The sequence below is a fragment of the Apus apus genome, chromosome 6 (assembly GCF_020740795.1).
Source record: "Apus apus isolate bApuApu2 chromosome 6, bApuApu2.pri.cur, whole genome shotgun sequence".
NCBI lineage: Eukaryota > Metazoa > Chordata > Aves > Apodiformes > Apodidae > Apus > Apus apus.
The window spans coordinates 6,159,688-6,184,854 of NC_067287.1; the positions used below are offsets into that span (position 1 = coordinate 6,159,688).

At 43.0% G+C, this 25,167-nt stretch overlaps 1 protein-coding gene across 1 annotated transcript in view; it reads left to right on the plus strand.

The window, feature by feature from the left end:
* Positions 1 to 18,261, plus strand: part of NXPH2 (neurexophilin 2) — a 36,060-nt gene extending 17,799 nt beyond the window's left edge. Inside the window, exon 2 of the mRNA XM_051623682.1 lies at positions 16,989 to 18,261. Coding sequence (XP_051479642.1) covers positions 16,989 to 17,732 — 744 coding nt within the window. The 3' untranslated portion in view covers positions 17,733 to 18,261. The remainder of the gene's footprint in view (positions 1 to 16,988) is intronic.
* Positions 18,262 to 25,167: the final 6,906 nt, after the last annotated feature.

Here is a 25,167-nt window from a genome sequence, read left to right on the forward strand (position 1 = left end):
TGGGTATCTGCTATCACAACAGAGAATAGTCCTATAGAGGCAGAAGGAAATGTGCTTCTGGTGTGTTGGAAAAGTTCCTTGTGTCTGAGGATGCTCTGGGGAGCAGCAATGTGCATTCTCTGGATGACTCTGGAGCACCAGCCCTGTAAGAACTGCTTCATTGTCTCATCTTTCTCTATCCCTATATAGTCTGAACATGGTCTGCTTTTCCCTGAGACCTACATCAGCAGTGTAAAAGATTGAGCAAAAACTTTGAGAACAGCATTAGGGTGAGTTAGTCTCATTTTTGGAGTAAAAACTCAAGACCACCTTGCTTAAAATACTCATTATTATATCCTTAGCAATGTTAAAATTCAGCAGTACCTACAAATATAGAAGTAATATATGGCCTAAGGCAGACAGAGGAAAATTATTTGTAATTCTTTGTAAATCTCCTATTTCTGAATTCAACTGGTGTTTTGTGGCACAGAGGTAAAACTTCCAGCCTGTGCTTCAAGTCAGACTAGCAACTTTTGCTCCTGCAAAAACAATTTGCATTTTTAATCGTCTGTTTGTGTCCTACGCATTAAGGGCTTGTAGATAAATCATTAAATTGAGAAATTCTAGATAGACAAATGAACCTGAAAGCAATTGTAACACCTCAAAACGTATCAAAAACAGTGATATTTTTTCAGCTGTGGAAAGAAATTCTGGTTGACCATTGTCAAGCACTTGCAGTTTCTACCATACGGGAACTTCATCCTCCCCTCAGTTTGTGACAAGCTGCAGAGAGATGACAGACTGAGCAAAGGATTTGGAGTCTGAACACCTGTGCAGTGTCATGCATTTAAAAATAGAATGTGACAGGAAAACACATCAAGCCTCTAATGTCCAAATGGAAACCACAGGGGTTTTTCCTTCAACTTTTATCCAGAGAAACAGCTCTCAATCATCATTGTCCAAGCAAACATAGCAAGCAAAAGCTGTTTTGTTGAGGCAAACAGAAAAAAATTGGAATGGTAAGCATAGATGCATGAAATCCATTAAATAATCACCATTTCTTTCTTTTCAATGATGTCTGGTTGTCCTGCATCTTTGAGAGGTGCAGATGATTAATGTTGAGTAGCCATTTCTTCAGGAAGCACCTGGTGGGGAGTTAGACTGTGGTCTGAACCTACTTTGAATACCTGGACTCCTGCTTGACGTGTTCCGTCCTCCTAACAAAAAACAACCAAAACATTCTTCATTGTTTTTTATATATCTATATCTATATAATCTTCTGTGTAGGTGAAAAAAGCATAAACCCAGAGCAGTAAGATAAAACCAATCTTGCTTGATTATGGGGTTAGATTTGCACCTGATGCTCTGCTCTGAAGGAGCCGACGTCACTGACAGTATTTGAAGGGAACATCTCTGCTTCCCATCTCCTCTCAGAGTATCCTTGAAGCGTTAATCAAAACTAAAGTACGTAATCTTCTGTTGTTGTTGTTGTTGTTGTTTACAGAAGGAGTTAGGTTTCCCAGTCTGTCTGAGACTCCAACCCCATGCAGTCCTCACGGGCTATCACCATCCTCTGCTCTCCTCTGGGGCTGAGCTGCACCACGGGCTGGCCATGAACCCAGGCCATCCCCCTTTTCCCATTCCAGACTGCTAACCTTCCAGCATGTGCTTTTCCTTCAGCAAAACCTTTCCTTTCAAAGGTCTTCTGGTTTTTTTCTTCATATTGGGTGCAATAATTTCGAGAGGGGTTTTTGGCCTCTTTTCTATTGCAATCCTATTAATTGTCTTTAAAAGGGTATTTAGTCTGTGTTTTGGGACAACAGTTTTGTGTGATTGAGTGATGGGGAATTAAAGAAGGTCCATATTTAGCTCTTCTGTGCTCCCATTTACATATGACAAATATAGAAATCTACTTTAAACTCAGAGAACAATTAGCATTTTGGATGACAAAAGCTATCATGCATGAATGAGTTGCTTCTTAAAATCAATGAAATAAATTAGACTCCCTGTTTAGGAGCATCTGGCACCCTTAGAACCCAGTTCCCATAATGATATCTCTGTTTATTAAAAAGAATTATGTAACAATATGGTTGATTTATTTCAAGATGATTGGCTTAGCAACTTAATTGGACTATGCAGCATACCAGAGGAAAAAAAAAATAATTAAAATTAATTAGCTCATTCATTTGTGGATGACTGGGAAGCACTGTGCATCGTGCTCAGCTGCTTTAAAGGTGTGCAGCTATTTGATCCTGCAAGGAGTCTTCAGCTTCCACAGAAACCCTCTTCACCTCAGCACCAAGCTGATGTTCAGGTGTTGAAGCCCACAGAAACCAGCAAGAAGTTTCCTTTGCATCCAAAGAGCTCTCGGTGGCTCTTTGCAGGCAGAGGAACTTTCCTGGAGAGAGAGAAGCCAAAATGTGCCTTGAAGAATTAAGCCAGTTTTCCCTCACTGTGGTCTGTCTTTTCTTGAGCTGAAGCTCCCAGCTTCCAGCTCCCAAAATCTATTTAAGAAATCAGAAAATTAGCAGGCTGTCTCCAAGATTAATAATCATCCTTGTGCAAAAGTTTTAATTCTTGTATTTCCAGCATGACCACTTACACATGAAAAACAGGCTCTTGAAACACTGTTTGACTGCTTTATGAGGTTACCACCTCTCAGCTGAGACAGAACTATTATTATCATTACTATTATTATTATTATCATCATCATTTTATTACTATTATTATTACTACTATACCTCTTAGTAACACAAAAGTGATGGAGTTATTTATGGAAATGTGTTCAAATTACTTAATACCCAAACAGTATTTTCAGAATAGCTTCTGACAGTGGTTCAAATAACTTTGAAAGTCTCTCCAGTTTATTTCAGTTCCAAATGCAGCTGCTTGTGTCAGCCAACAGGCTGCTGACTTGGGGGCAAATTCCACTTAAGTGGAGTTAATCACGTCAGCGTAAGTTTTTTCTATACTCAACTTTTTCACCAATTTAAGTGAAATTAGAGGTTTAGATGTTGATTTTTCTTGTGTTGTTAGCTCTTGAGTCCCAGATGATTTCTCTTTCCATTTCTATAATTGAACACCAAACTCCCTGCTTCTCTCCCACCCCCTAAAGCAGACAGAAAACAAGACAAAAAACCTGCATTAAAATCAGAGTAAGGATTGGACTGAAAACATAAAAAAAGAAATGGGGCTGAAATTCCATACTTATCGCACCCTGGTGTACCTAGATAGTGCTGCACATCTGGCATGTGAGATAATGCACTGCTTGGAGACCATCCTACAAACACAGAAAATTGGAAATGAGCTTCAAGTCTTAACGCTACATTTCTTTACTACTGGGAGCAAGTAAAGCCCTGTTTTCTCACTCTCTGTGTAGGTTCTGCGATTTGATCCCCTCTGTTTGCTCTGTAAATACTATAGGCATGGAGGAAATCAGAAAAGGAATGGTTGGGTGAGAAATATTTGTGCAGCACAGCTGAGATGCATTGTTTATTAATTCCCAGGTTGTTATACCAAGGTTTAATTACAATATTAGCCACTGCAAGATGTGAGAGATGCTCGGTTGAAGCCATGGGTGGAGCAGTAAAACACACATGCATCTTGTTCAGTCATTTATCACATAATGTGAATAATTACAACCAAAGGCAGTGGTTAACCATTCTTGACCTGCAACAGAGAATATTCTCTCAGGACCTACAACAGGTGTTATAATTCACTTTTGTCACGACCACACGTATCAGTTACCTGCATGAGTCTTGCCTGTAGCTGTCAGACAGGAGAAGTTAAATCTGCAGCCAACGTGCTTTCCAGCTACTCCTTACTGCAACCTGTGGATGGCTGCATGAGTCTGACTTCTGGTAGGGAATATCTTCCTCATGCATTCATGCAAAATGCAGGCACGTGGGGAACTGGCAGAGGGCTGTGCTCCCTTCATCCTTATCCTGCAGCATTGCAGGCGGGCAGGACAGACAAACGAGCCCTCCCTCGAATGGCTCATCACAAACAACCGGTGCTTCCATAGACATCAGGAGTTGTAATATTAATTGATATAACATGGTTCGTTGGCCTGATCATGGAGACTCAGAGATTTATAAAACCACATACTGATTCAGTCATGCACATACATATTTATAGACTACAAAATCTTCTTAATGATCAAATAGGATATCACGTTCAATTTTAAGACAAGGGATTACTCACTGTCCCTGTAGAACCACCTTTTGTATCCTCAGGAGGCAGTTTACAACATTTACAAGAGAGGGTTTTTTTGGCTGTTGTATGTTTAATCCCTTGCTTTGGTCTAGGCAGCAGATACATTTAATTTTGTTTCCTTCTTTGATCTCCACAATCTGTAAGAAAACACACCTTAGAAACAAGAAGGAATGTGGGACTTTTTAAGCCTGACTTCACTTACACTTCACCAGTTCTTGTACCTTCTGCTTATCAGCTCATATCTCATAGTTTAAAAACCATTCTTCCTAACCCCAGTTTGTTTGGGTTTTGAGATCACTTGTGCCACTTGTTAACAATCAGTCACACACCTATTCATAAATTGTGGATGGGTTTCTTACACAGATTCAGAATTTGCCTATTTAATGAAAAAAACCTTTATTTTGTATTAAATTGTTTCAGACAGTGCATGAATTAAGCAGTGACCTGTAAGTCTATCTTGCAATTATGGATCCTTCAGGACTGGTTTGTTCAGCTTTTTAATAAGTAGTAAAAACTGATTACTGGAGAGTGGTTATTTTCAGAGTAAACCTTAAATTAGTAAATCCCATTTTGGAAGGAAATTCATTATCAGCCAGACAGCTTGAGACTATAGTCAACAGAAAAAGTAAAATCCTGAACAAAATTTGAACACCAAGGTGGAGAAGGAATATTTTGGCTTTGTTACCATGCGTGGTGAAGTCCAGGAGCAGGGAAGAGTCAAAGGGGTTGTTAATGGAGGAGCACGGAAAAAAAAAAAGTCTGCTGTGAGTGAAATGGACAAAGTCAGCAGAGCTGAGATTTCTCACTGAATGTTTCTCCACCCTGACCTCCTATTTAGGCTTTTGGAATTTTTTTAGTCAAAGGTTTGGGATACTGTTTGCTGTTAAAACACAGGGATCCACTGAAATTAGCATTCCAATTTGCATTTTCATGGTAAGACAGGGAAGACTTTTTCAGGTTCTGCTTTTATATAGCCTTTCCTTTAAAATTTTAGTGTGCATCCAAAGAGAAGGCTTCCTGCTGGTTCGTTTCTGGGATTGTACATTTTTTGTGGTATACATGTGTGCCTTAAAAGCAACGTGCTGGAGTCCCATTTCCCCCTCCCCCAAGCCTCCAGCGGGTGATTTATCTGCCTTTAGTGCTTATTTCACCAACTACAAGCACCCTGCTAGTCCAGTTCTTTTGTACAACCTGAAAATGTTATTCTTTATATGCCAATTGAAATACATCAAATGCCTCATGGGATGAGACCAAATTAATACTTGGGGTTATGTGCACAGGAATTCACAATAAAGGAGAGATTGAAAGATGTGAAGATGCATGGAATGTGTTCCCTTTTTGTTTGATACAGATATGGTGCATGTGGAGCAAATAGGTTTGAAATTATATTTTTATATGCAAATGACAGCAATTTGTATTAACTTCTATTGTGCCTGAACATAACGTTTTCATCTGATGTAAGCCTTTCTTTCTTCAGGTCCTCTTTCTCTTCTTACAGTGCATGTACAAAGATCTTAGATATTAAATATCTCAGTAAATTACTAAAAGGGAACCAACCAGGCATGTGTTGTGACATCCTTCCGGTCAAACTAGATCTAAAACTCATCTCTCTGTTTTTTAAAGCCAAGTAATGGATTTATTATATCAGGACAGGTGACTAATCAACTTCTAATTAAGTCTTGTTAAAACTTACATGGTGACTGGATTTCAAATTTGGACCTTGTGATTTTTTTAAAGTGTCTCAAATGTATCATTTCATTTTAGAATTTACATTTCATGCACTTAGCACTGGTCTTGAATGGAGTTAATTGTGGTTTGTTTGTTTTAAAAATAATTAAAAAAGCTGAGTTTGATATTGATACATAGCTAAAAAAGTACTAAGGAAAATGTTTGTACTTTAGAAAGCTTTTAATTTAGGAAAGATTTTCCCGTCTCAAACTGTTCCCCAAATTTTTGAAGCATGAGCAAATTCAGGTGAAAAGGAATTCTGTTTTTCATCTTCTCGGGGGCCTAAAAGATGGCTGAATAAATTAAAAGGGATTAAAATTGGGTTTCAAAGGGACCTTGCAGTATGAAGTCACTGTTACAAGACCCTGCTGCAGAGCAGGGTGGCTGCAGGCCTGGCTGGCTGCTGCTCACCAAAGGCTGATGTTGCTTCACCCGAAAACTTCAGCGTTAAGGCAGCTCCAGCCCGTGATTTTCTCTTCTTTAAGAGAGGCATTCATTTAGGGAAGCAGCATGGATGCCCGTGTGTAGGCAGCAATAAAACATCCCAAAGAGCCCCAGTGTGCTACCTCATGCTAAGTGCTTTGAAAAGGAAAAAGATTTTAATTCAATTTAGCAAACAGCCGTGGTTTCGCACGCGTGGCGCGGGGGGAAGCTGTGAGCCAGCCCTGCTGCCCTGGCAGGACGGGCAGCTCACGGCCCAGCCCCGGCTTCCCCACCTGGCTGCGGGGTGGGAAGACAACCCCCAGCCCTGCCTTCATCCCCAGCTGGTGCCACGGGCTTGTCCCTGTGGGAGCAGGGGGCAAAGGCAGTGAGAAGGGGCTGCTTGGTACCCCCAGCAAGGGAGAGGCGTTTGGCTGCACCCCCCTGCCAGCCAGGCTGTTCCCACGGGGCCTGCCCGGCACTGGAAAGACAAGTGGAGGAGCTTGTCCCCATGTGTCACCCTCACAGCTCCCTGAAGCACCCTCAGACCCCACGTTTGCACCCCCACCCTCCCCAGCAGCACCCACCAATTCCTGCTGAGCTGCAGGTCACCTTCTCCCTCTCTGTCAGCAGCCAGGCAGTGTACTCATGTCATTCCCACCTGTTTCCATCACAACATATTTAAGCAGAAATACTTAGCTCTGGAACGTGCCAGGAACGTACCAAGCAGCTCCCACAGTTTGCAGCAGTTTGGGCCTGGCTGTCCCCTTCCTGCTGTGGTAACAAAAGCGTGAGGGAAGTAGGATTTCCAGGACGGAACATAGTGTTTGATGTAAACAAGGAGAGGTGTTTTCTGGAAGAAAGATTTGAACTTGAGATTTTTAGTCATTCCGCTCCATCCCTGCCCAGCTGATGGACTCTTGGATACATCCACACACGTTCTTCAAACAGCAGGAGGATTCAGGAGGATTTACCAAGAGTCACTGGATAACCCCAGTTCACAGGTTGTTTAGCAGGGCCTTGTCTGAGCCAGGAAAATACCCACATCTTTGTACTCTTTAAACCAAGCATTTCCTCCCCAGCCCAACAGAGGCTTCTGCAGCCTCTGACAAGATGCAGAGAAATCTGAAGGTTCAGAAACTTGGAATTTGTTTCACGTCACTCTGCCCTGGCTCCAGTTGTCTCCCATTAAAGCAGTAGGGTTTGCAAGCACAGTGTATCCTCCAGGAATGGGCTCTTTATCTCCATCACGTTGGTGACAGTTTGTTAGGAAATGCAGCCTGCAGTGAAGCAACACAAAAATCTTAGGCCTTATTTAAATAATGGTGTTCATTGCCTATTAAAATGTGACTTCTTGCTTTAAAATAGGATTAATTAAAAAGTACAAGAATGCAATTCAGTTACATTTTATGCCTCAGCCCAGTGCTCACTTTTCATAACTCATTCCCAGAAGCAACATTCAGGGCAGCTCGGTGCTCTCGGTTCTGCCATTAAAAGCACAAACGACTATAAAACCTGTTCTTTTCAAAAACTTGGCTCAAGCACCACCATTGTTAGATTCTTCATAACGTATTACTTTGGTCATTACTGTTCGGCAAGATAATTGTATCGGTGATCTAACTTTTGACAGTATCCAAAGTGGCTGAAAATAGTTTGCTGCAGCACCTTTGTCTTTTAAAGGCCATTTGGGGCTTGTTACTTTAATCCTTGTGCAGCCTGATTTATCACTTCAAACATCTGTCAGCTGGGCTTTGTCTTGAAATGGATAGTGATAGTGCTACTGAGTTTTCAGCAGCAGCTGTTAGAGGTTCATTAGTTAGACTCTCAAAGGGAGCAGATAACTGTAATATTTTTCTTTGTTAATCATCTCTTACGCATTGTAATAATACAGAGCTTGAATTTGCTAGGAATGCACAGCTTCTCTCTGTTTCTAACTTGTCAAAAGCCTCCTTTTATTCATTTAATCTGGCTCGATTATTAAAACTCTCTTCCTTGCAACGCAGGAAAAAAAAAAAATGAATAATGGCACATGAGTAGTGAGATGGAAAATGGGCCTTTGCTGTGTCGTACTTAGTGGGGAGGGAGGTCACTCAGGGTCTGAGTTTGCATCCAAATGTGAATCGACTCCAAAAATGAGATTAAGGGCTGTTCTGTAATTGATCTTCAATTTAAAATTTACAAGGCACACAAAACCTCAATGACAACTTCAGTAAAATCAGGTTCGTTTCTAACAGATAAGAGAGAGCAGTTCTCCACTAATGCGTTTTCCTGACCACGTAAAACAGTGTCAGTGGTTAACTAGGATTCTTAAAATGTTTCCCCCTCCAAAAATCCTTGCAAGCCTGCCCCTAGCTGGGTGCCACAGTGTCTCCTGGAGGAAGGAACCTGTGCATGTGTGAAGTCTCCTATTGCAGAGAGCGGATCAGTGCCACCACTGGGTCACCCGGCAGTGCTCACCCACAGATAATTACAGTTTGAAATTAGTGTTTTAATGAACTGATCTCAGCTAAATGTAAAGTGAAATCTCCCAGGCATTAATAAATAAGCAGGAGGGAAAATTATTAGCTGTAGAGTTCAACGGACAGCTGGTCAGCCGGCGCTGTCTCAGCAGAGGCGTGGAGTGTTCCCGTGTGGGTGCGTGGGAAGGGGAGGCTTGTTCTGGTTTGGGTCCTGCACGATGCTGAGTGGCATCTGCAAGGGGCACAGTGGCCTCAGGGGTGATGGAAAACATCTGGGGCATCTCACCAGCTTCCCAGCTAAATAAGAAAGATATTTCTGAAAGATAAGTAAATGCCAGATCTTCATCCTAAAAGCACAAGTCCCAGTTGCATAAGACAACACACGTGTCTGTAGCACCAGTGAAGATCTGTACAAAAGAGATAGTGAGAGCTCAGCCTGGATTTCTTCTCCCTCCCAGTTGCCGGGGTTAGAAACCATTCTTTAAATAAATGCAAATTGATTTTTTAAGTCAGAATTTCAGGTTTAGTCCTTCAGAAGTCCCACCTAGATTAATCCAATAGTATCCTTTTATTTGCTGAAGGACAGTTGATCCCCAACACGGTTCAAGACACCATGCAGGCAGTTGGGGGGATCACTGACCCATCCACTACAGGATTTCCTTGTCTATCCCATTACAAACCAAACATTCTTCCTGAATATTTAATATTTATATCTATATAATGCAGGTTTTCTATATCTATAATAACTGAATTAGATCTTGTTGTACAAGCCTTTTTTCAGATGATTCACAGAAGGGTTTACATTTTTGTTACTTCTCCACCCTTAAAAAGAAGAGCTGGATGCCTCATCTATAGCAAAGAGAAAAACTACTTAGTGATACCAAACCAAATTATAGACATTCCTCTACAAACACAAATAAGATACCAATTTTTTACTTCAAGGATTTCTATTTTATACTTTGGGAAGAAAAAAAAAAAGAGGGAGGTGAAGTCTTCAAGAGTATAATTTGTGCACCTTTTTTTGCAAGAAGCATTTCTCAAAACAAGTTTTCTGTTCTCTCAGGAAAAAGGTAGAGCAAGTCAATGCATGGATATCATTTAAAAGCTATCTGTGCTTGAAGCAATTTATCCACTTGTGGCTGGAAGGAATACTTCAGATAACCTAAAACCACTCGTCAGGGCTGTGGGAAAGATGATACATATTTTCCACAAATACATTTTTGAAAAAGGAAATCCTTGCAGGCTTTATTTTTTGTTTTCACTTTTCTGCTGCTTTTTCTTCCTCACGATTTTGTTCCTTTACTGAAGTGCTGTTCTGGTAAAATACTATTTTGCTTCACAAAAACTGGAGAATTTCAAACTTATTTTTTTTTTCCTGTAAAAGATGATACTGAGGTTGAAGTATCTGTTCTGGTTAAAATTTGCAATGAAATTGGAGGCTGAACTGGACCTCCACCCAACATACCCCTTCAGATTAGATTTGTATTTTTTTTGTCTGTGGGTTATTTGAATGTTACCATTTCATATTCTCACTAAAGGAAAGATTTCTCCCCATTCCCTCCCCTAGCCTGTAGGTATGTACAGATGTAGATAGAGCTCTTTCTCCCTCAGATCCTTTGAGGAAAGGTGGCACAGCACCTTTCAGCAGCGCGCCGTGAGCCGCCCTTCATTAGCTTCCCACGCACCTGCCGTGAGAGCAGAAGAGGAACTTGCCATCTTATAGGAGGGGAAAATAGTGCTGAGTTGCACGGTGGCTTTCATGTGTCCAATTTATTTTTTTCCAACTTCCCTTCTGTGACAGTCTGAAACTCCTGAAAAGGCTGTGAGAGAAAGCTTCAGGCTCAGCCTTGCCACATCTCTTTCAGGTGCTTAAGTGCGTATTTGCATGGAGCCCCGATCGGTTGACTTTGAGACAATGATACGTCAGAAGGCATTAATTTTCATAATTAGTATATTGATAGAGAGTTTTATTCTGCCATTCCTCATTTTCCTTCTGTCACTTCCCTCTTCGCACCATTCTGAGGCTTTCCCAGTGATGCTGAAGAGCAATGGCTGTGGAGGAAGCCTTGTCACCTGCTGCAGACAGCAGGACGTGGTACAGCAACAAACACGTCCCTTCTAGGGGGGGATCCCTCTGTGGGGGGGGACTTTCTTTGTAGGATTCATTTACAAGCAGAAAATTTAATGAGCTGCAAGGTTCAATCATGAAAGCTTTTTTTTTTTTTTTTGCTGAAGCAGCTTGTCATTTTAGTTTTAACTACAGGAGACAGGACAAAATTGTTAAAGCAATCCAGTTATTAGCTATTGAGCAGGGGATTTCTGTCCACCTTTCATGAGCTAAAGTAGCAGCAATAGCTGCATTAGCCTCTAAAATTTTCCAAAGTGTAAGCCCTCTGACATGACTGAGGGACTCTGAGAAGCCTGGGCACTCTGCCCTCGTCCAGCCAGAGATCATTGCTTCCAAACATCCACTCCCTGCTCTGCAGTTCCCCCCTTGCCATGAAGGTTATCTTTGCTGAAACTAGCACAGTGAACCCCATAGCCCTGCTGTGGGATCTATTTTTAAATGGGACAGAAGCCCAGCAGATGAATTCCAAATTTCCAACTTGATTTTTATCTTTGCACCAGAGTATCTCAAAGAGTCTGCCATGGCCCACAGGAGCAAGAGAAAGCCCCTCACAACAACTGCCTGGTCTTTTTTATTAACAGTTTAGCAAGGGAGAGATTGTACAAGTATAGGAAAGTGGTTTTGGTGCCTCTCTTCTGAGTAGGGACAGGCCACCACGCCCACTAGAGGGTAAATGGTGATGGCAGCTTCTGTGGAATCTGTTCACTTACATGGGGAATAATTCCCAGCTTTTGACAAATACGTAACACAACTGAGGTTGCTCAACTGATCAAGCTAATGGGCAGGACTTGCAGTCATTTAATACCATGTGCTGCTGGCACCTCTCCTCTCTTCCAGGCTGGAAACTGCAAGCACTGCTTCCAGAGCTGCACAGGACACAAAGACCCTGCTCTTCACCTCCAGTCGAGATGTCTTTTCTCATGTATTTTGTTACTTGTGGCTCTGACAAAATTAGGTCCCTGCTCACTCTATTCCTTCCCACCTGCCCACTTCTCAGAGGACTATATGCACCACAGATGGTTCGTGGGCTCCTTGTGGGTCAGATGGGGCTCCTGGGCAGGTAGTTACCATCACCAGTGCCTGGGAAGCACTAGGGGCCACCTGCAGCCCCCTGGACTCACTGCCCCTCAGGCACCTGACAGGAAGGGGACAGTCACACTGAGCACCTCAGGGGCCCTCATCAACTGCACCATGAAAGGTGACGCCTGACAGGAGGTTGTAGCCAGGTGGGGGTCAGTCTCTTCTCCCAGATAACAAGACGAGAGGAAATGGCTTCACATTGTGCCAGGGGAGGTTTAGATTGGATGTTACAAAAAATGTCTTCACTGAAAGGGTTGTCAGGCACTGGGTCAGGCTACCCAGGGCAGTGGTGGAGTCACCATCCCTGCAGGGATTTAAAATACGTGTAGAGGTGCTGAGGGACATGGTTTAGCAGCAGACTTGGTAGAGCTGGGTTAATGGTTGGAGTCGATCTCAAAGGTCTTTTCCAACCAAACCAATTCTGATTCTATAACCACAGCAGAAGAATTTGGCTCAGGAAGTAAAGCAAGCAGCCAAATGTGTGGCCATGTTTTAGCAGCCCCTTCATCTCACATATTTCCAAGTCATTTTTGTACTTCACAACTGAAATAAAATCGAGCAGTTAGTTGTATTTCTTTGGCCTCTCCTGTTATTTTCCCAGCATGAGAGCCACACTTCTTGCCATCAGGCCCTCAGGTATTCACATGCTTTTTAACTTACAAAAACAATTTATAATAAGCAGCTTCTATCAACTCCTCTGTACTTGTCTAATTTAAAATACACCTTCTGAGAAAAAAAACCCCACAAACTCCAAACAGTGGCAGGATGTTACAAAGAGCACATACCCAATTTTCACTTGCTGCAGCTACTGTTGGCTAATTCTGGTAGGCACAGGGGCTGGTTTGTTGGGAGCTGCAGCACCTCAGGAGGTGGAGAATTAGTGCAAATTTCAGGACCTGTCTGGAAAGGAAAGATTTCTGATTCAGTGCAAAGCAAATCCTTGTTTCTTGGGGCAGGCTGACCTGCGCGACTTTGTTTACTCAAGGGAATTTCTCAATTTACTCAAACAGAATTAGGGGGAGATAAAAATTTCCAAGCAAAAACCTCAGCATGCATTTGGGCAGCTGAAGATCCTTAAGGGTTTTTCTGTGTTGTAGCCTAAGTTGTTAATTCACAGCTTCCAGTCCTAGCGAAAGCTCAGTGGTAAATGAGTTAATCCCCTTTACAATTATGAAAGCACATGGGCTTAAAACCCCCTGAAAAATATGGCTGTGACTAGATGGAACAAACATGGCTCTTTTATACAGTCCTGCTGAAAGAAGATGTTGCTTAATTCCTGAATTCCTTGAAGCATTCCTGACAGCAATCACATCTGCTCCCATAAAAACCCATCACAGCCTCTGCCTTTGGGAAAAGCGTATTTAATAATCAGTAAAGTTCAAGCTCAGCTTGTTGTGATGAATTATTAGAACCCGTCATCATTTTCTTGGGGAAGAAAGGGCTATAATGGAACACAATTTTATGTTTTTCCATTTAATTGATGATGTGCTGAGTTTTTATTAATCTTTCTGGACACCAGTGTAAGATGCTGAAAAAGCTAATATGAGATCATTGTATCTGGTTAATGTGTGCGCTTTGCAAAATTGATAAGACCTGTCAAGACATAAATTATTTAAAATTTGATAAATGTGTTGAAATCATTGAATTTTCAAACAGACAAAGCAGAGCTATTTCTCTTCCCCCCCTACCCTTTTCAAACTGAAGTTTTTGTGCAGCGTTACCCTCACAGCACACGACTTGGAAGTGTCTGAATTTAGCAGGAGGGAGCCAGAGAAATACCTTGTGCTGCTGCCTCAGGGGTGGAGGTAGCTGGGAGCGTTGAGGCCACTGGAAGCCTCCCAGTATAGTATTTTCACTGGTGAAACTGGGGGTGGGAGGAGGTTACTGAGTTCCACCTCCCTCCTGCCAGCCCTTCCTCTGCATCGGGGGGGACGAAAAGCTCAGCAGCACCAGCGAGCAGCCGAGTGGTGCTTCAGAGCTGTTTATCCCAACAGACCTATTTATTCCAGCTAATTGCTGAGAGTTTTTAAATTCAGCTTCCTGGCAGGGTTGAAGCTGTAGAAATGATTGGTGGTGAATGATGAATTACCTGGATAAAATTCCCAAAGCATCAGAACGATTAACTCTCACACAGGTGCACCTGCTTGTCTTTAGTGCCTTGCCCACAGAGAAAGGCATGGGAGCAAGTTCCAAATGAACCCAAATTGATTTGGGCAAGTAGGGAAAATGCAGCACTTACTGATACCAGTCTCATCAACACAGGCTCACTTCTCAAAAACAGTTCACAGGGACTGTTATTTAACCCTCTTCTGCTCTACCATGGTCAAGATCATTTATGAAGTAGATTCTGAAGAGCAATCACAATCTTGTGAGAGCTGCGCACTGAAGGACCTATGGTTTGAAGTTTAAAACTACATAAATATAAACCACATCATTTGATGTGTTCTAGTGCTTAAAGCAATAGGATGGATAGACGGATACATGGATAGATGGATAGATATAGAGCAAAAGAAAACAGCAAGGCAGGCTGGGGATTCTGTACCTCTCAATGGATCCAGCATTATGTCTCTTCCTGGAAAATATCTACAGTCTAATGGAAGTTTTTGGGTAACTGGGTGACATTTTATAGCTTCTGTAATACAGAAAAAGATAAGGTGATTTCTTCTGTTTGGAAATTGATGGTTTGGAGGGAATGGGAAAATGCAGGTGCAGCAGAGGAGAACTCCAGCAATAGCCATCTATTGAAATGTATCCTCGTACTTCCTTAAGCAGGTATTTTTGAAATACCCTACTAGCAATATTTTCTACTACAGAGAAGTGTTTCAGTGAAATGGGAAGATGCTGAGGAAGTAATTTTTTCCAGCATGTGCTGCATTCTTTTAATACAGGGGGGTTTTATTTCCCAGAAATTGCTAAACCAACATGAATAAACAGCTGAACAAAGAGCACTGGCCCATCCTTGCTACTACCAAAAAGATGTCAGCACATGAAGGGCCTTCACAATGTAGAGAGGAAAGTGATGCAGTAAGAGTTGGGTTCTCTTAATATCGTAGCAAGCTTTATACAAAAGAGAAAAAAAACCAACCTGCACACACACAAAGGTTTTACATTAAAAAAGCACAAATATTATTCGTATTTCTGAACAATGCACCCACATTCTTGCTCCTGTGCTGAGCGCTGAGCAGGACCAGGTGGTTCTTTGTCAGATTTCTTTTTACTAAACATTTGCAAAATGCAACAAAAGTACTACCCAGAGCCTGGAAAGTCCCTTTTGCTGCAACCAGCAAGCTGACATCTTTGTCTGCTTCTGAATCTCGTTCTATAATGAAATCAGTGAAACAAGGCAGCAGTAGGATGAAGCAGAGTCATTAGGCCTGTATGAGATTGGGGAACCTTGCAGTCTGCAAACTATTTTAAAGGAAGAAATAGGAAAACATCACTGTTAACTGTAAGGTACAACTTCCAGCAGTGGCTAACGGTTACTATCTGGGCCTTAACAAGGAATATTACATTGTCATAAGTCAACATATTAATGATTTTCTGTTCCCATATTGTGAAAGTTATTTCACTGCCACGTGAAATAGTCCCTGTCACTGCAGCTCTGGGGACATGTTTCATTATCTTATGAATTCACCTCATTTGGTGCTAGTAGTTCAGCATGACACAACTCTGTAATTCCACCACTGTGGGTTTGATAGAATTGTGCCCCAATACCTTTCTGATGTGACAGACCCACCTGGTTTTAGCATGCATTAGTGTTTCCCACCCTCCAGCCACCCTGAACCTCACACCCACATATTTCTTCTTTTTATATCAGAGCCTTCTGAAAAAAGCAGTTCAGAAAGCAATGCTCTGCCATCTCATTTGGAGTGAGAGCCCCCTGAAGAGACATACATCGAGTATTACCAGTAGCAGATGACTCAGTGCCCTCTAGATCTGTTCATAAAAGGAGAGGGGAGAAAAGCCAAAGAGCTGTTGCATGGATTTCAATAAACATTGGAAAAGAAAAGTAGCCCAGAAGGACAATTTTGTGTGTTCTGTGCCCTTGCCAGAGCAGGGTGTGGACACAGGCAAAGTTAGAACCTCCTCTGAACCAGGCAGCTTTGTTTCTATGTATTTCTCCTTAAAATTTCCAACAGCAAGTCTCTCTGGATCAGTTGCCAACAGCAATACCAGCTATAGGTGCCCACGTTTTTGAGAGGTCATTAGCATTTTAAGTAGCAGAGTATTTCGGTGTGCAGTTTCTGGTATTTCAGCACTCCCAGGCCCTTGGTCCCAGCTGGAATCTGGAAATGCAGCAGAAAAGTCACTTGTTTTGTGCTTATAAAGCCCTCGGGTCAGTTCTGGGGTGAAGGATGGGTGAACGTGTGCATCAGTTCTTGTTCCATCTGAACAGAGTCCCTTCCCTGCAGCAGGGCAGTGCTTTCCCTGGCAGAGGGGATGGCCAGATGTGCTCAGCATCCTCCAGCTGAGCCTGAGCTTCTGAACAGGCTTAAAAGTGGTTGAAGAAGCATGCATAAACATGATGTCACTTCACCAGGAACTTTCCATCACAGTGGAAATGATGCTTCCCCAGCAGCATCATGACAGCACCATTTCAGCTGGTACAGATAAGCATCTGTCACAGTTCCATTAGAATCTTCCTATTTCCCTGAATTCATAGTTCAGCCATAAAAAATGTAACAGGCAGAAAGTTGCCATGCAAGGCCTCAGGCTGACAGTCATCATGGTTGGCTTTCCCCCCATTTATTTATCCATCTGTCCAAGGGGATGGCTCCCATTGAGCTTTTTGTATCTCCTGTAACCTATTTTGAGTAAAAACCTTGAGCTTTCATGGGGCAGAAGACACCACTCATTACACGTGTCCACCTGACTGGACTGGTTCAGATCCTATTGTTTTAAAAATAAATATTAATAGTTCCTTTTGTATCTGTTTTCACGCTTTATACTTACAGTTGTTTTCTGCTGTTCCGAAACAGGTATTTTGTGATGCTAATCAAGTTGTACAAGCCACAGACGTGCTGGACTGGGAAGACAAGGATGCTGCAGAGACATTGGTTGACAACGTGGTCCACTCCAGGATCATCAACCCTTTGCGCCTGTTTGTTAAGCCATCTCCAGTACTGAAACACGGCCAGGTGTCCTATGCAGACAGCATAGAAAACTTTTGGGATTGGTTGTCCAACATCACAGAGGTTCAGGAATCTCTTGCACGAACTAAACGCAGACCTATTGTGAAAACTGGGAAATTCAAGAAGATGTTTGGATGGGGCGACTTCCACTCGAACATCAAAACTGTTAAGCTGAACCTCCTGATCACAGGGAAAATCGTGGATCACGGCAATGGGACCTTCAGTGTTTATTTCCGACATAATTCCACAGGCTTGGGAAACGTTTCTGTAAGCCTGGTGCCACCTTCCAAAGTGGTCGAGTTCGAATCATCTCCACAGTCAACCCTGGAGACCAAGGAATCCAAGTCCTTCAACTGCCGAATCGAGTACGAAAAAACAGACCGCGCTAAAAAAACTGCCTTGTGCAATTTCGACCCTTCAAAGATCTGCTATCAAGAGCAGACCCAAAGCCATGTCTCCTGGTTGTGTTCCAAACCATTTAAAGTTATCTGCATTTACATTGCTTTCTACAGCGTAGATTACAAACTGGTGCAAAAGGTCTGTCCTGATTATAATTACCATAGTGAGACTCCGTACTTGTCCTCTGGCTGATACAACCGTAGAGATTCAGCATCAGCCGTAAAAAACAAGCATTTCCATTAACCTTTTGGAGGAGAATCTGTTTTCCTATCAGGTGCAAAAGTCTAAAAACTGTAGCTGTGTTTGTGCTGTTATCGTAAATGATCAGACTATTTATGTAACCATCATTTTCATTTAAGACCATTACATTTTAGCACTCTGATCGTTAATACGGGGACAACTGCCAGGCAGACATGACAAAAATCAAACAAAATGATGTCTGTAATGAACATGGATCTTCAAAATCAGGGTTTTTTTAAACTCAACTTGATGGCAGAGCTTGCCTTTTGCTTCAGTGGGGCAGCACTTAGCAGGATCCTATTTCTCAGTGGGGATTTTAGAGGACAACAATATAAAGGACAGATGATGAGGCAGACTCCCAGCTGCTTATAGGCAAAATCCAAATAAACAGCTCTCCCACTAATTTCACAAAGAATGTGGCACACACAGGGCTCAAGGAATCAAGTCCAAAAACTAAGAGAAAGTGCTATTTCTAGGACAAAAAAAAAACAAAAAAGCACCAAAAGCTAAAGGGATCTGCACTCCTGAGAGCTGTGGCAGTTGTACACATGAAGAAGGGGGAAGTTCTTCCTTCAGACTCCTTACCCGTGGACATGCAAACATGTAATTAAGACATTGATGAGCTTTAGTTTTTTAGACCCACCAGGCGTGCAGGTTTGGTGTGCATTTCTTCCTTCCATGGTCACCATTGGTTTTGATTCTTCTCAAATGTTTACGTGGACACCAGTACTAGTTTTACAGCGAGAGATACCTTGGGAACAAGATCATCTCTGTTAAAGTCTGAAAATGGTAACAGGGGTTGGCTTCCACCTAAAGGAAGCAATTCTCTTACTGCCTGTCCCTCTTAGCACTGTACTGCAGCAAGGAAAATGCACCACAGCATAAGGATGATGCAGGAATAACAAGCTTTCTGCTTAATGCCACCCAGCTTGTCTTCCTTCGCAGTGCACGGCATCCTTCCAGTCAACATATATAAGCAATGATAAAAAAAAGAGGACAGCAGAAATCTATGCAGCTTCACCTTATAGAGCAGATTTCAAACAATTGCCATCATCAATATAAAAACACTTGGCCAGACCTTCCCCCAGCACAGGACAGCACCACCCCACTGCAGTTAGTGCCAGGGATGGAGGCTCCAGCTGTGGTTTTGCATTGACAGGACAGATGTTGCTCCCGCTGCGTGAGTAGCAGTTGGCTCCAGGGATGCAGCTTCAAGCATCAATCCCCTGCCCTTCCCTTGGGTGTGGATTTTGCTGCTGCTAGTTTGCTGGCACAGTTCTTTGTGACGGTTCCATGTCACGGGTCCTGCAGAAGCTGGCTAAGGAAGTGCTTTGTGTCACTTTCAATCAAAGTTAGGTGCAGGCTTCAAGAAGTTGCAAGAGTGGGTAGTGATAGGACAAGGGGTAATGGCTTTAAGCTGAAAGAGGGTAGATTTAGGGTAGACATTAGGAAAAAATTATTTTCTGTGAGGGTGGTGGGACACTGGCACAGGTTGCCCAGGGAAGTTATGGAAGCCCCATCCCTGGAAGTGTTCAAGGGCAGGTTGGATGGGGCTCTGAGCAACCTGATCTAGTGGGAGGTGTCCCTGCCCATGCAAGGGGGTTGGAACTACATGATCTTTAAGGTCCTTTCCAACCCAAACCATTCTGTGATTCTGTGATACAGCTTCTATAAAGTACTATTAAAATACTCTGTTCCAGTGGTGAGCACCCAGGCAAATGACTGTGACAGCTCAGAAAGACTCATGAGATTAATTCTAATTTACTTGGTAAATTCTCATGCAACAAAATTACTCTGTTAAAAATACACTAGCAATAACTGGCTAATGTTTTTTCTCTTTAGGTGACACATTTTAAAGTGTTTTGTTTGATCAAGAATCTCCCATGTTTTCCTCCATCTTATTTCATACAGAGTCTCTCCTGGTCTAAATGATGTTTTTCAGTTTGTCAGTCACTGTTGACTCCTACAGGATGGTCTACTTTGTATTCTGTATAGTGTCCTCGTTCTGCCTGTATATAAGCTTGGATTTATTGCTACAGGTTCAGTGGTTAGTGCTTTTGTAACTTAGCTGTAAGCCATGATTTTATTGCCATGTATTTTTACTCAGCACTGTAGACAATTAAAAAAACCCCTACGTGCTGTTTATTGTAGAGTATGTGGAAATCCTGTATGTATATACACTTAAATATGTGTACATAAACAGAATATATGTGTACATGTATTTGTATGTAAATAAAGAGAGTTTGCTAAATCTGGCACTTGCTTGTGGCATATTTGGTTTTCTTTTTTAAATGTTGTACATACAAAGACACAAAGTAAAACTGGAGGCACTGCAACACATCACTGAACATTTTTCCCCTGCTGGAATGTGTTTTTCTAGGAGATATTGAAATGAACTGTACTACAAGCCAAGGCAGAGCAGGTTCAATATAATTTCATGATATTTGAGAAATTAAGAGCATGTTTTATGAAGACAAACAAGAATTGAAAACTCTGCAAGGTGCACAAAAGGTAAAGGGTTTAATCTACATGGGAAAATGTTCCCTGGCAGGAAGGACCTGGGAGAGATTAAAGCCTGCTGCTGGTTCAGCCCCTGCTCAGTTTCTCCTGGAAGTGGGCACTGGATTCTCTCCCCTCTCCTCCCCCCAGGCACAGATGTCCTCTCACTGTGACACAGACACGTCCCAGGTTGAGGTTTCCAGACCTCAGAAAGGCAAGCAGGGCCTTGGAGCAAACATCACTCTGGAAACATAGAGTACCTGTGCCACTGGAGATTCACATGGAAATGCTGCTCAGAATCAAGGGATAAATATTTTCACAGGTTTAACACCTGAGCTTCTTGGACACTGAGAAGATATGCACCCAACCAGCAGCTTTTGACCTAAAGCAACTCCAGCTCCTCCAGCTGGTTCCACGCCATGGGAGCAGTTCTGAGTATGGGGAGGAGCAGAGGAATGGAGCCCACCACAGCCAGAGAGGTGTAACCCAGACCATGTCCTCTCACCCTGGGACCCACCAGCAGCCTGGCCTCCAGCACAGCATTGGGAAGAGCCCTCAAGGAACTTTCCTGCCCCTAAACCTCAAATGACATTGGAGCCACCACCATCAAACACGAAACAGTTCAGCAGAGAGAAAAGAACCCTCAGCAGCAGCATCTGCCCAGTTTCTCAGATCAACTTTGAGAAAGTCACTGCAAAAAAGCTCTTGCAATCTTACTGCAGTCAAAAGCAGACTAAGAAGAAATTATTTACACCCAGCAAGGTAAGGAAAACACAATCCAATGAGCCAAAGGAGGTGGCAGAATTCATTAGGTCAAATTTCACACTGCCCATGTGAACACAACTAAATTTGATATAATTTGACACAGGTCATATTTTACATAACATTTTCCTGTATAACAGCTGACTATTTTAGGCAAGTTTCAAATTTCAGTGATAGTGCTCCTCTCATGACTCTTACTCAAAAACAAAAATTCAGAGGATTAAATACCATTTTCAGAAAGTGTCCCCAGCTGGCCAATAATGACTTACAAGCACAGCAACATAATCTAAGAGTTCTCATTAGACATAGACTGCCCCCTCCCCGGAGGTGTTGGAGGCCAGGTTGGACAGGACTTTTGCAGCCTGGTCTAGTGGGAGGTGTCCCTGCCCATGCGGGGGAGTTTGAACTAGATGATCTTCTAGGTCCCTTCCAACCCAAACCATTCTATGATTCTATGATATGTTAATCCAAACCTCAACAGTATTGTTTTGCATGCATTTGTATCCATGCAAATATGTATTCTAACTCCCTACTAAATATCCTTCCTATTGTTCTCCCCATCCTGTGGATATACATAAACCCAAATGAAAAGCAAATTTATGATCCACATAAACATCACAGAACTGTAGCACACCATCCAGTGCTGCAAGAACCGTGCACAGTCAATATTTCCTTTTCAAATGGTTTCAACTTGAACAAGGAAGTTACTTAGTTTGCTTTTTTCTTCTTTTCCCCTGAAGAATTTCACCCCTTTTGTCTCCTAATCCTAGCCCATGGTCAGATCCTGCCACCAGGCTCTTCCACGGAGCAGCCACGCTGCAGTACAGCAGTGAGCAAGACACAAAGAAGGCAAAGAGCTGAGCACTGCTTGTTGTGAGCTCCCTGGGGTTGCTATGTTTGCTTTTTAGGGAGAATTTACGAGGCAGTGCTGAAAGAGCAAACCCCTGAATAATCCCAGTGCAACTGGAAAATCTCTCACAGCAACTAGGCGAAGGTGTTCAGTGCAAATCAGCATCCTGTGCTGCCTTTTTTATTTGTATTTTTAAATTGTAATTCAAGGACATTAGGATTTGCTATTTGTTTTATGCTCTGTTGACCAGCATAATCTGGAGAATGTTTTATTTATAGTATAATAACGATTCATCGTTACCACTGTCTCTATTCAAATATGCACAGTGGAAAAGACAATAACAAGTTGTGTATCCTAAGTAGCTCCATGAAGCACACATCAATCAGGGAGGCTTTTAGCTGTAGGGTGTCTCATTTGAAAAATCAGACTTTGCCATTCCCAGCTGTGTCTCCTGTGAACACCCCTCATGTGCACCCGCTAGAAGCAGCTTCCTCCTTTGTTCTAAAACTAAGGAATAAAGTGGCATTTCTCATGCATTGGCAACAAAGAGAGGGGAGCACAAGTTTAATGAGGAGCAACTGAGGGAACTAGGGGTGTTCAGCCTGGAGAAAAAGGAGGCTGAGGGGAAACCACCTTACTTACTCTCTACAGCTGCCTGAAAGGAGGCTGGAGTGAGGCCTCTTCTCTCAAGTAATAAGTCATAGGACAAGAGGAAATGGCCTCAAGTTGCACCAGGGGAGGTTTAGGTTGGGTATGAGGAAAAATTTCTTCCCCAAAAGGCACTGTGAGGCCCTGGCACAGGCTGCCCAGGGCAGTGGTGGAGACACCATCCCTGGGGGTATTTAAAAGCCATGCAGATGTGGTGCTGAGGGACATGGTTTAGTGGTGGCCTTGGCAGTGCTGGGTTAATGGTTGGACTTGGTGATCTTAAGGATCTCTTCCAACCAAAATGATTCAATGATTCTATGATCTGGCCTGTACAGTATTAGACAAAAGCCTAGGAGTTAGTGTAAGCCCCTCAAAAGGTTTATAAAAACAGCAACAAAAACCACAAATGTGTATCACTTCTCTGGTGGATTCGTGTCTCTGCACCCAGTGAACAGAAGCCAAACCCGATGTCAGCAGACGCTTCCCTATGCAGCCCAGCCTGGGGCACGTTCAAGGAACACACCAGCTCCACAAAAGAGGGATCCTAGGGGCTGGTTTTGCAGAAAAAGAGATGAATTGTCCTGAAACATCCCACTTCAGTCCAAGCACACCTCACCTGGAGGGTCGCTGAGCCCAGGTCTGTGAAAATCCATTCAGATCTACAAGCAGAAGTGGTGGGAATGGTCACGTGCTGCTGGACACTGCCAGCAGCACAGCAGCCCCTGCCTGCCCAGGCTGCTGCCACCAGCCAGGGCACACACCTCTCCAGTCCAATATACCCGTGGGTGCTCAGTTAGAAGCAAACCTCTAGCTGCAGGTACTCTCAAGCAAGAATCCCAGTCATCTAGACTAAATTTTGAAGGTAAAAAAAACAAAAAATAACCACCAAAAATGCTTTTCTAAAGATGCACTTTGGTCTCCAACTCAGCATAAATCCAGCACCAGCTGCAGCCCAATTAAAAAGCAATTACATTGAAGGGAAAACAGTTTACTCAGGGACAGGAAAAAAATAATCATCTACCTACATGAACATTGGTAGGAGTCTAAAACAAGACTCCAGAAGCTGTACCAGCACCTTCCTATTCAATAGTAATGAAAGAGCCAAGCAGGTCAGACAGTATTTCTTGCACTGCTCTCTGGTTTTGTCCTAAAGTCAAAACAGAGGAAAAACAACCCACTGGTTTAGGGAATTCTTAATATATTTTATGCAAAACACACATCTGTAATTCCTCACCCAGACATGGGAAACTGAAAGATACAGAGGGTTTAGAGATGATGAGCCTTTCCCTGCTTGAGGCAAATGGCTCAAGGCATGGAGGGGCCAGAAGCCCAGAGCTGGCACAGGGTGAGACCATGGTCCCTCCTGCCTTGTCAGCAGCTGGCACTCGGGGTCTCACCCAGAGCTGGGTACAGGACACATCCTGACTGCAGCAGTCAGTAACAGCAAAGGAGCAACTGTGCAAAAGCTGCTTCTGAAGTGTTTTCTCCAATATGCCACCACTCCCCTTGCCCCCTCACTTTAACTGTCATCAGAAAACAAGACAGTTTTATTGCCCGCCTGCTCCCAGCCTAACATCTCACACTTCAACCATCATCCTGCACATCTGCCCTTGGCAACTCTACATTTTAGCCATCTGAGATGCAAATCCTATTTCCCTGTTCTCCTCCCTCATTCCCAGACACTACGTGGCTCTTTCATCATTATGCAGTCAATTAAGCTTTGGCTACCTTATCTTAACAGCTCCAAATAAGCTGGTGATCTTCCTGAGAGGTGATACATTATAATTGGTTCCAAATTGGCAAGAAAGAGAATAGTGAAATATAAGACACTGAGGTTATTTGAATTAGCCCTGGAATGGCCAGAAAAAATGCAGATGAAGTTAGTGGGGTGTTTGCTTAGATCTTCTAGTATTGGTCAGGTTTGTATGGTTTGTTACAGCTGGTGCCACTTCCCAGGAAACAAGGCTTGGGATCTTTTGTTCTAGAGATCCTGCAGAGAGCAGCAATGCCACCAGCTCCCAAATGCAGGGAACAGATCCACTGTGCTGACTTGCACAGAGCCACACCAGAGGAGAGGGTAACAAGAGCCAAAGTCTGGCACAGGGCACATTTCAGGTGCCCAGATGCTATAGGTGTCCCTGTTGTATACACACCTTGACAATTTTTTCTGCAGTCTACAGCTCAGACAAGCCCAAAGCAAACAACCCTCACTTCATTCCAGCTGGGACTTGGGAATGTCACAGGAGTGATGTGAAACCTTGTTTTCATCCCTATGGTGAAAGTGATGAACACCTAAGTAGCCATGAGAGCTGAGACTGGATAAATGTCCTAATTATGAAGTTTTCAGATGGGTGGGCAGAGATTACATGCCCCTTCATCCACATTTCAGGAGCCCCTGAAGAAATGCAACTCACTCCAAGCTCTTCTAGAGAGTGACAAAGGTATCTCCTCCTGGCAGGAGAGGATTTGGGGCTCTCCACTCCAGACAAAACACCCCTGTTCAGATGCAGGGTGGAAACCAGGCTGCTGCTCCCTGCCTGCTCCCAGGGCAGTGCAGGAGCCAGGATACCCCACTGCAGGAGCCAGGAGGGCTCCAACCACTGGTACCAGCACCCTGCAACAGTGCCA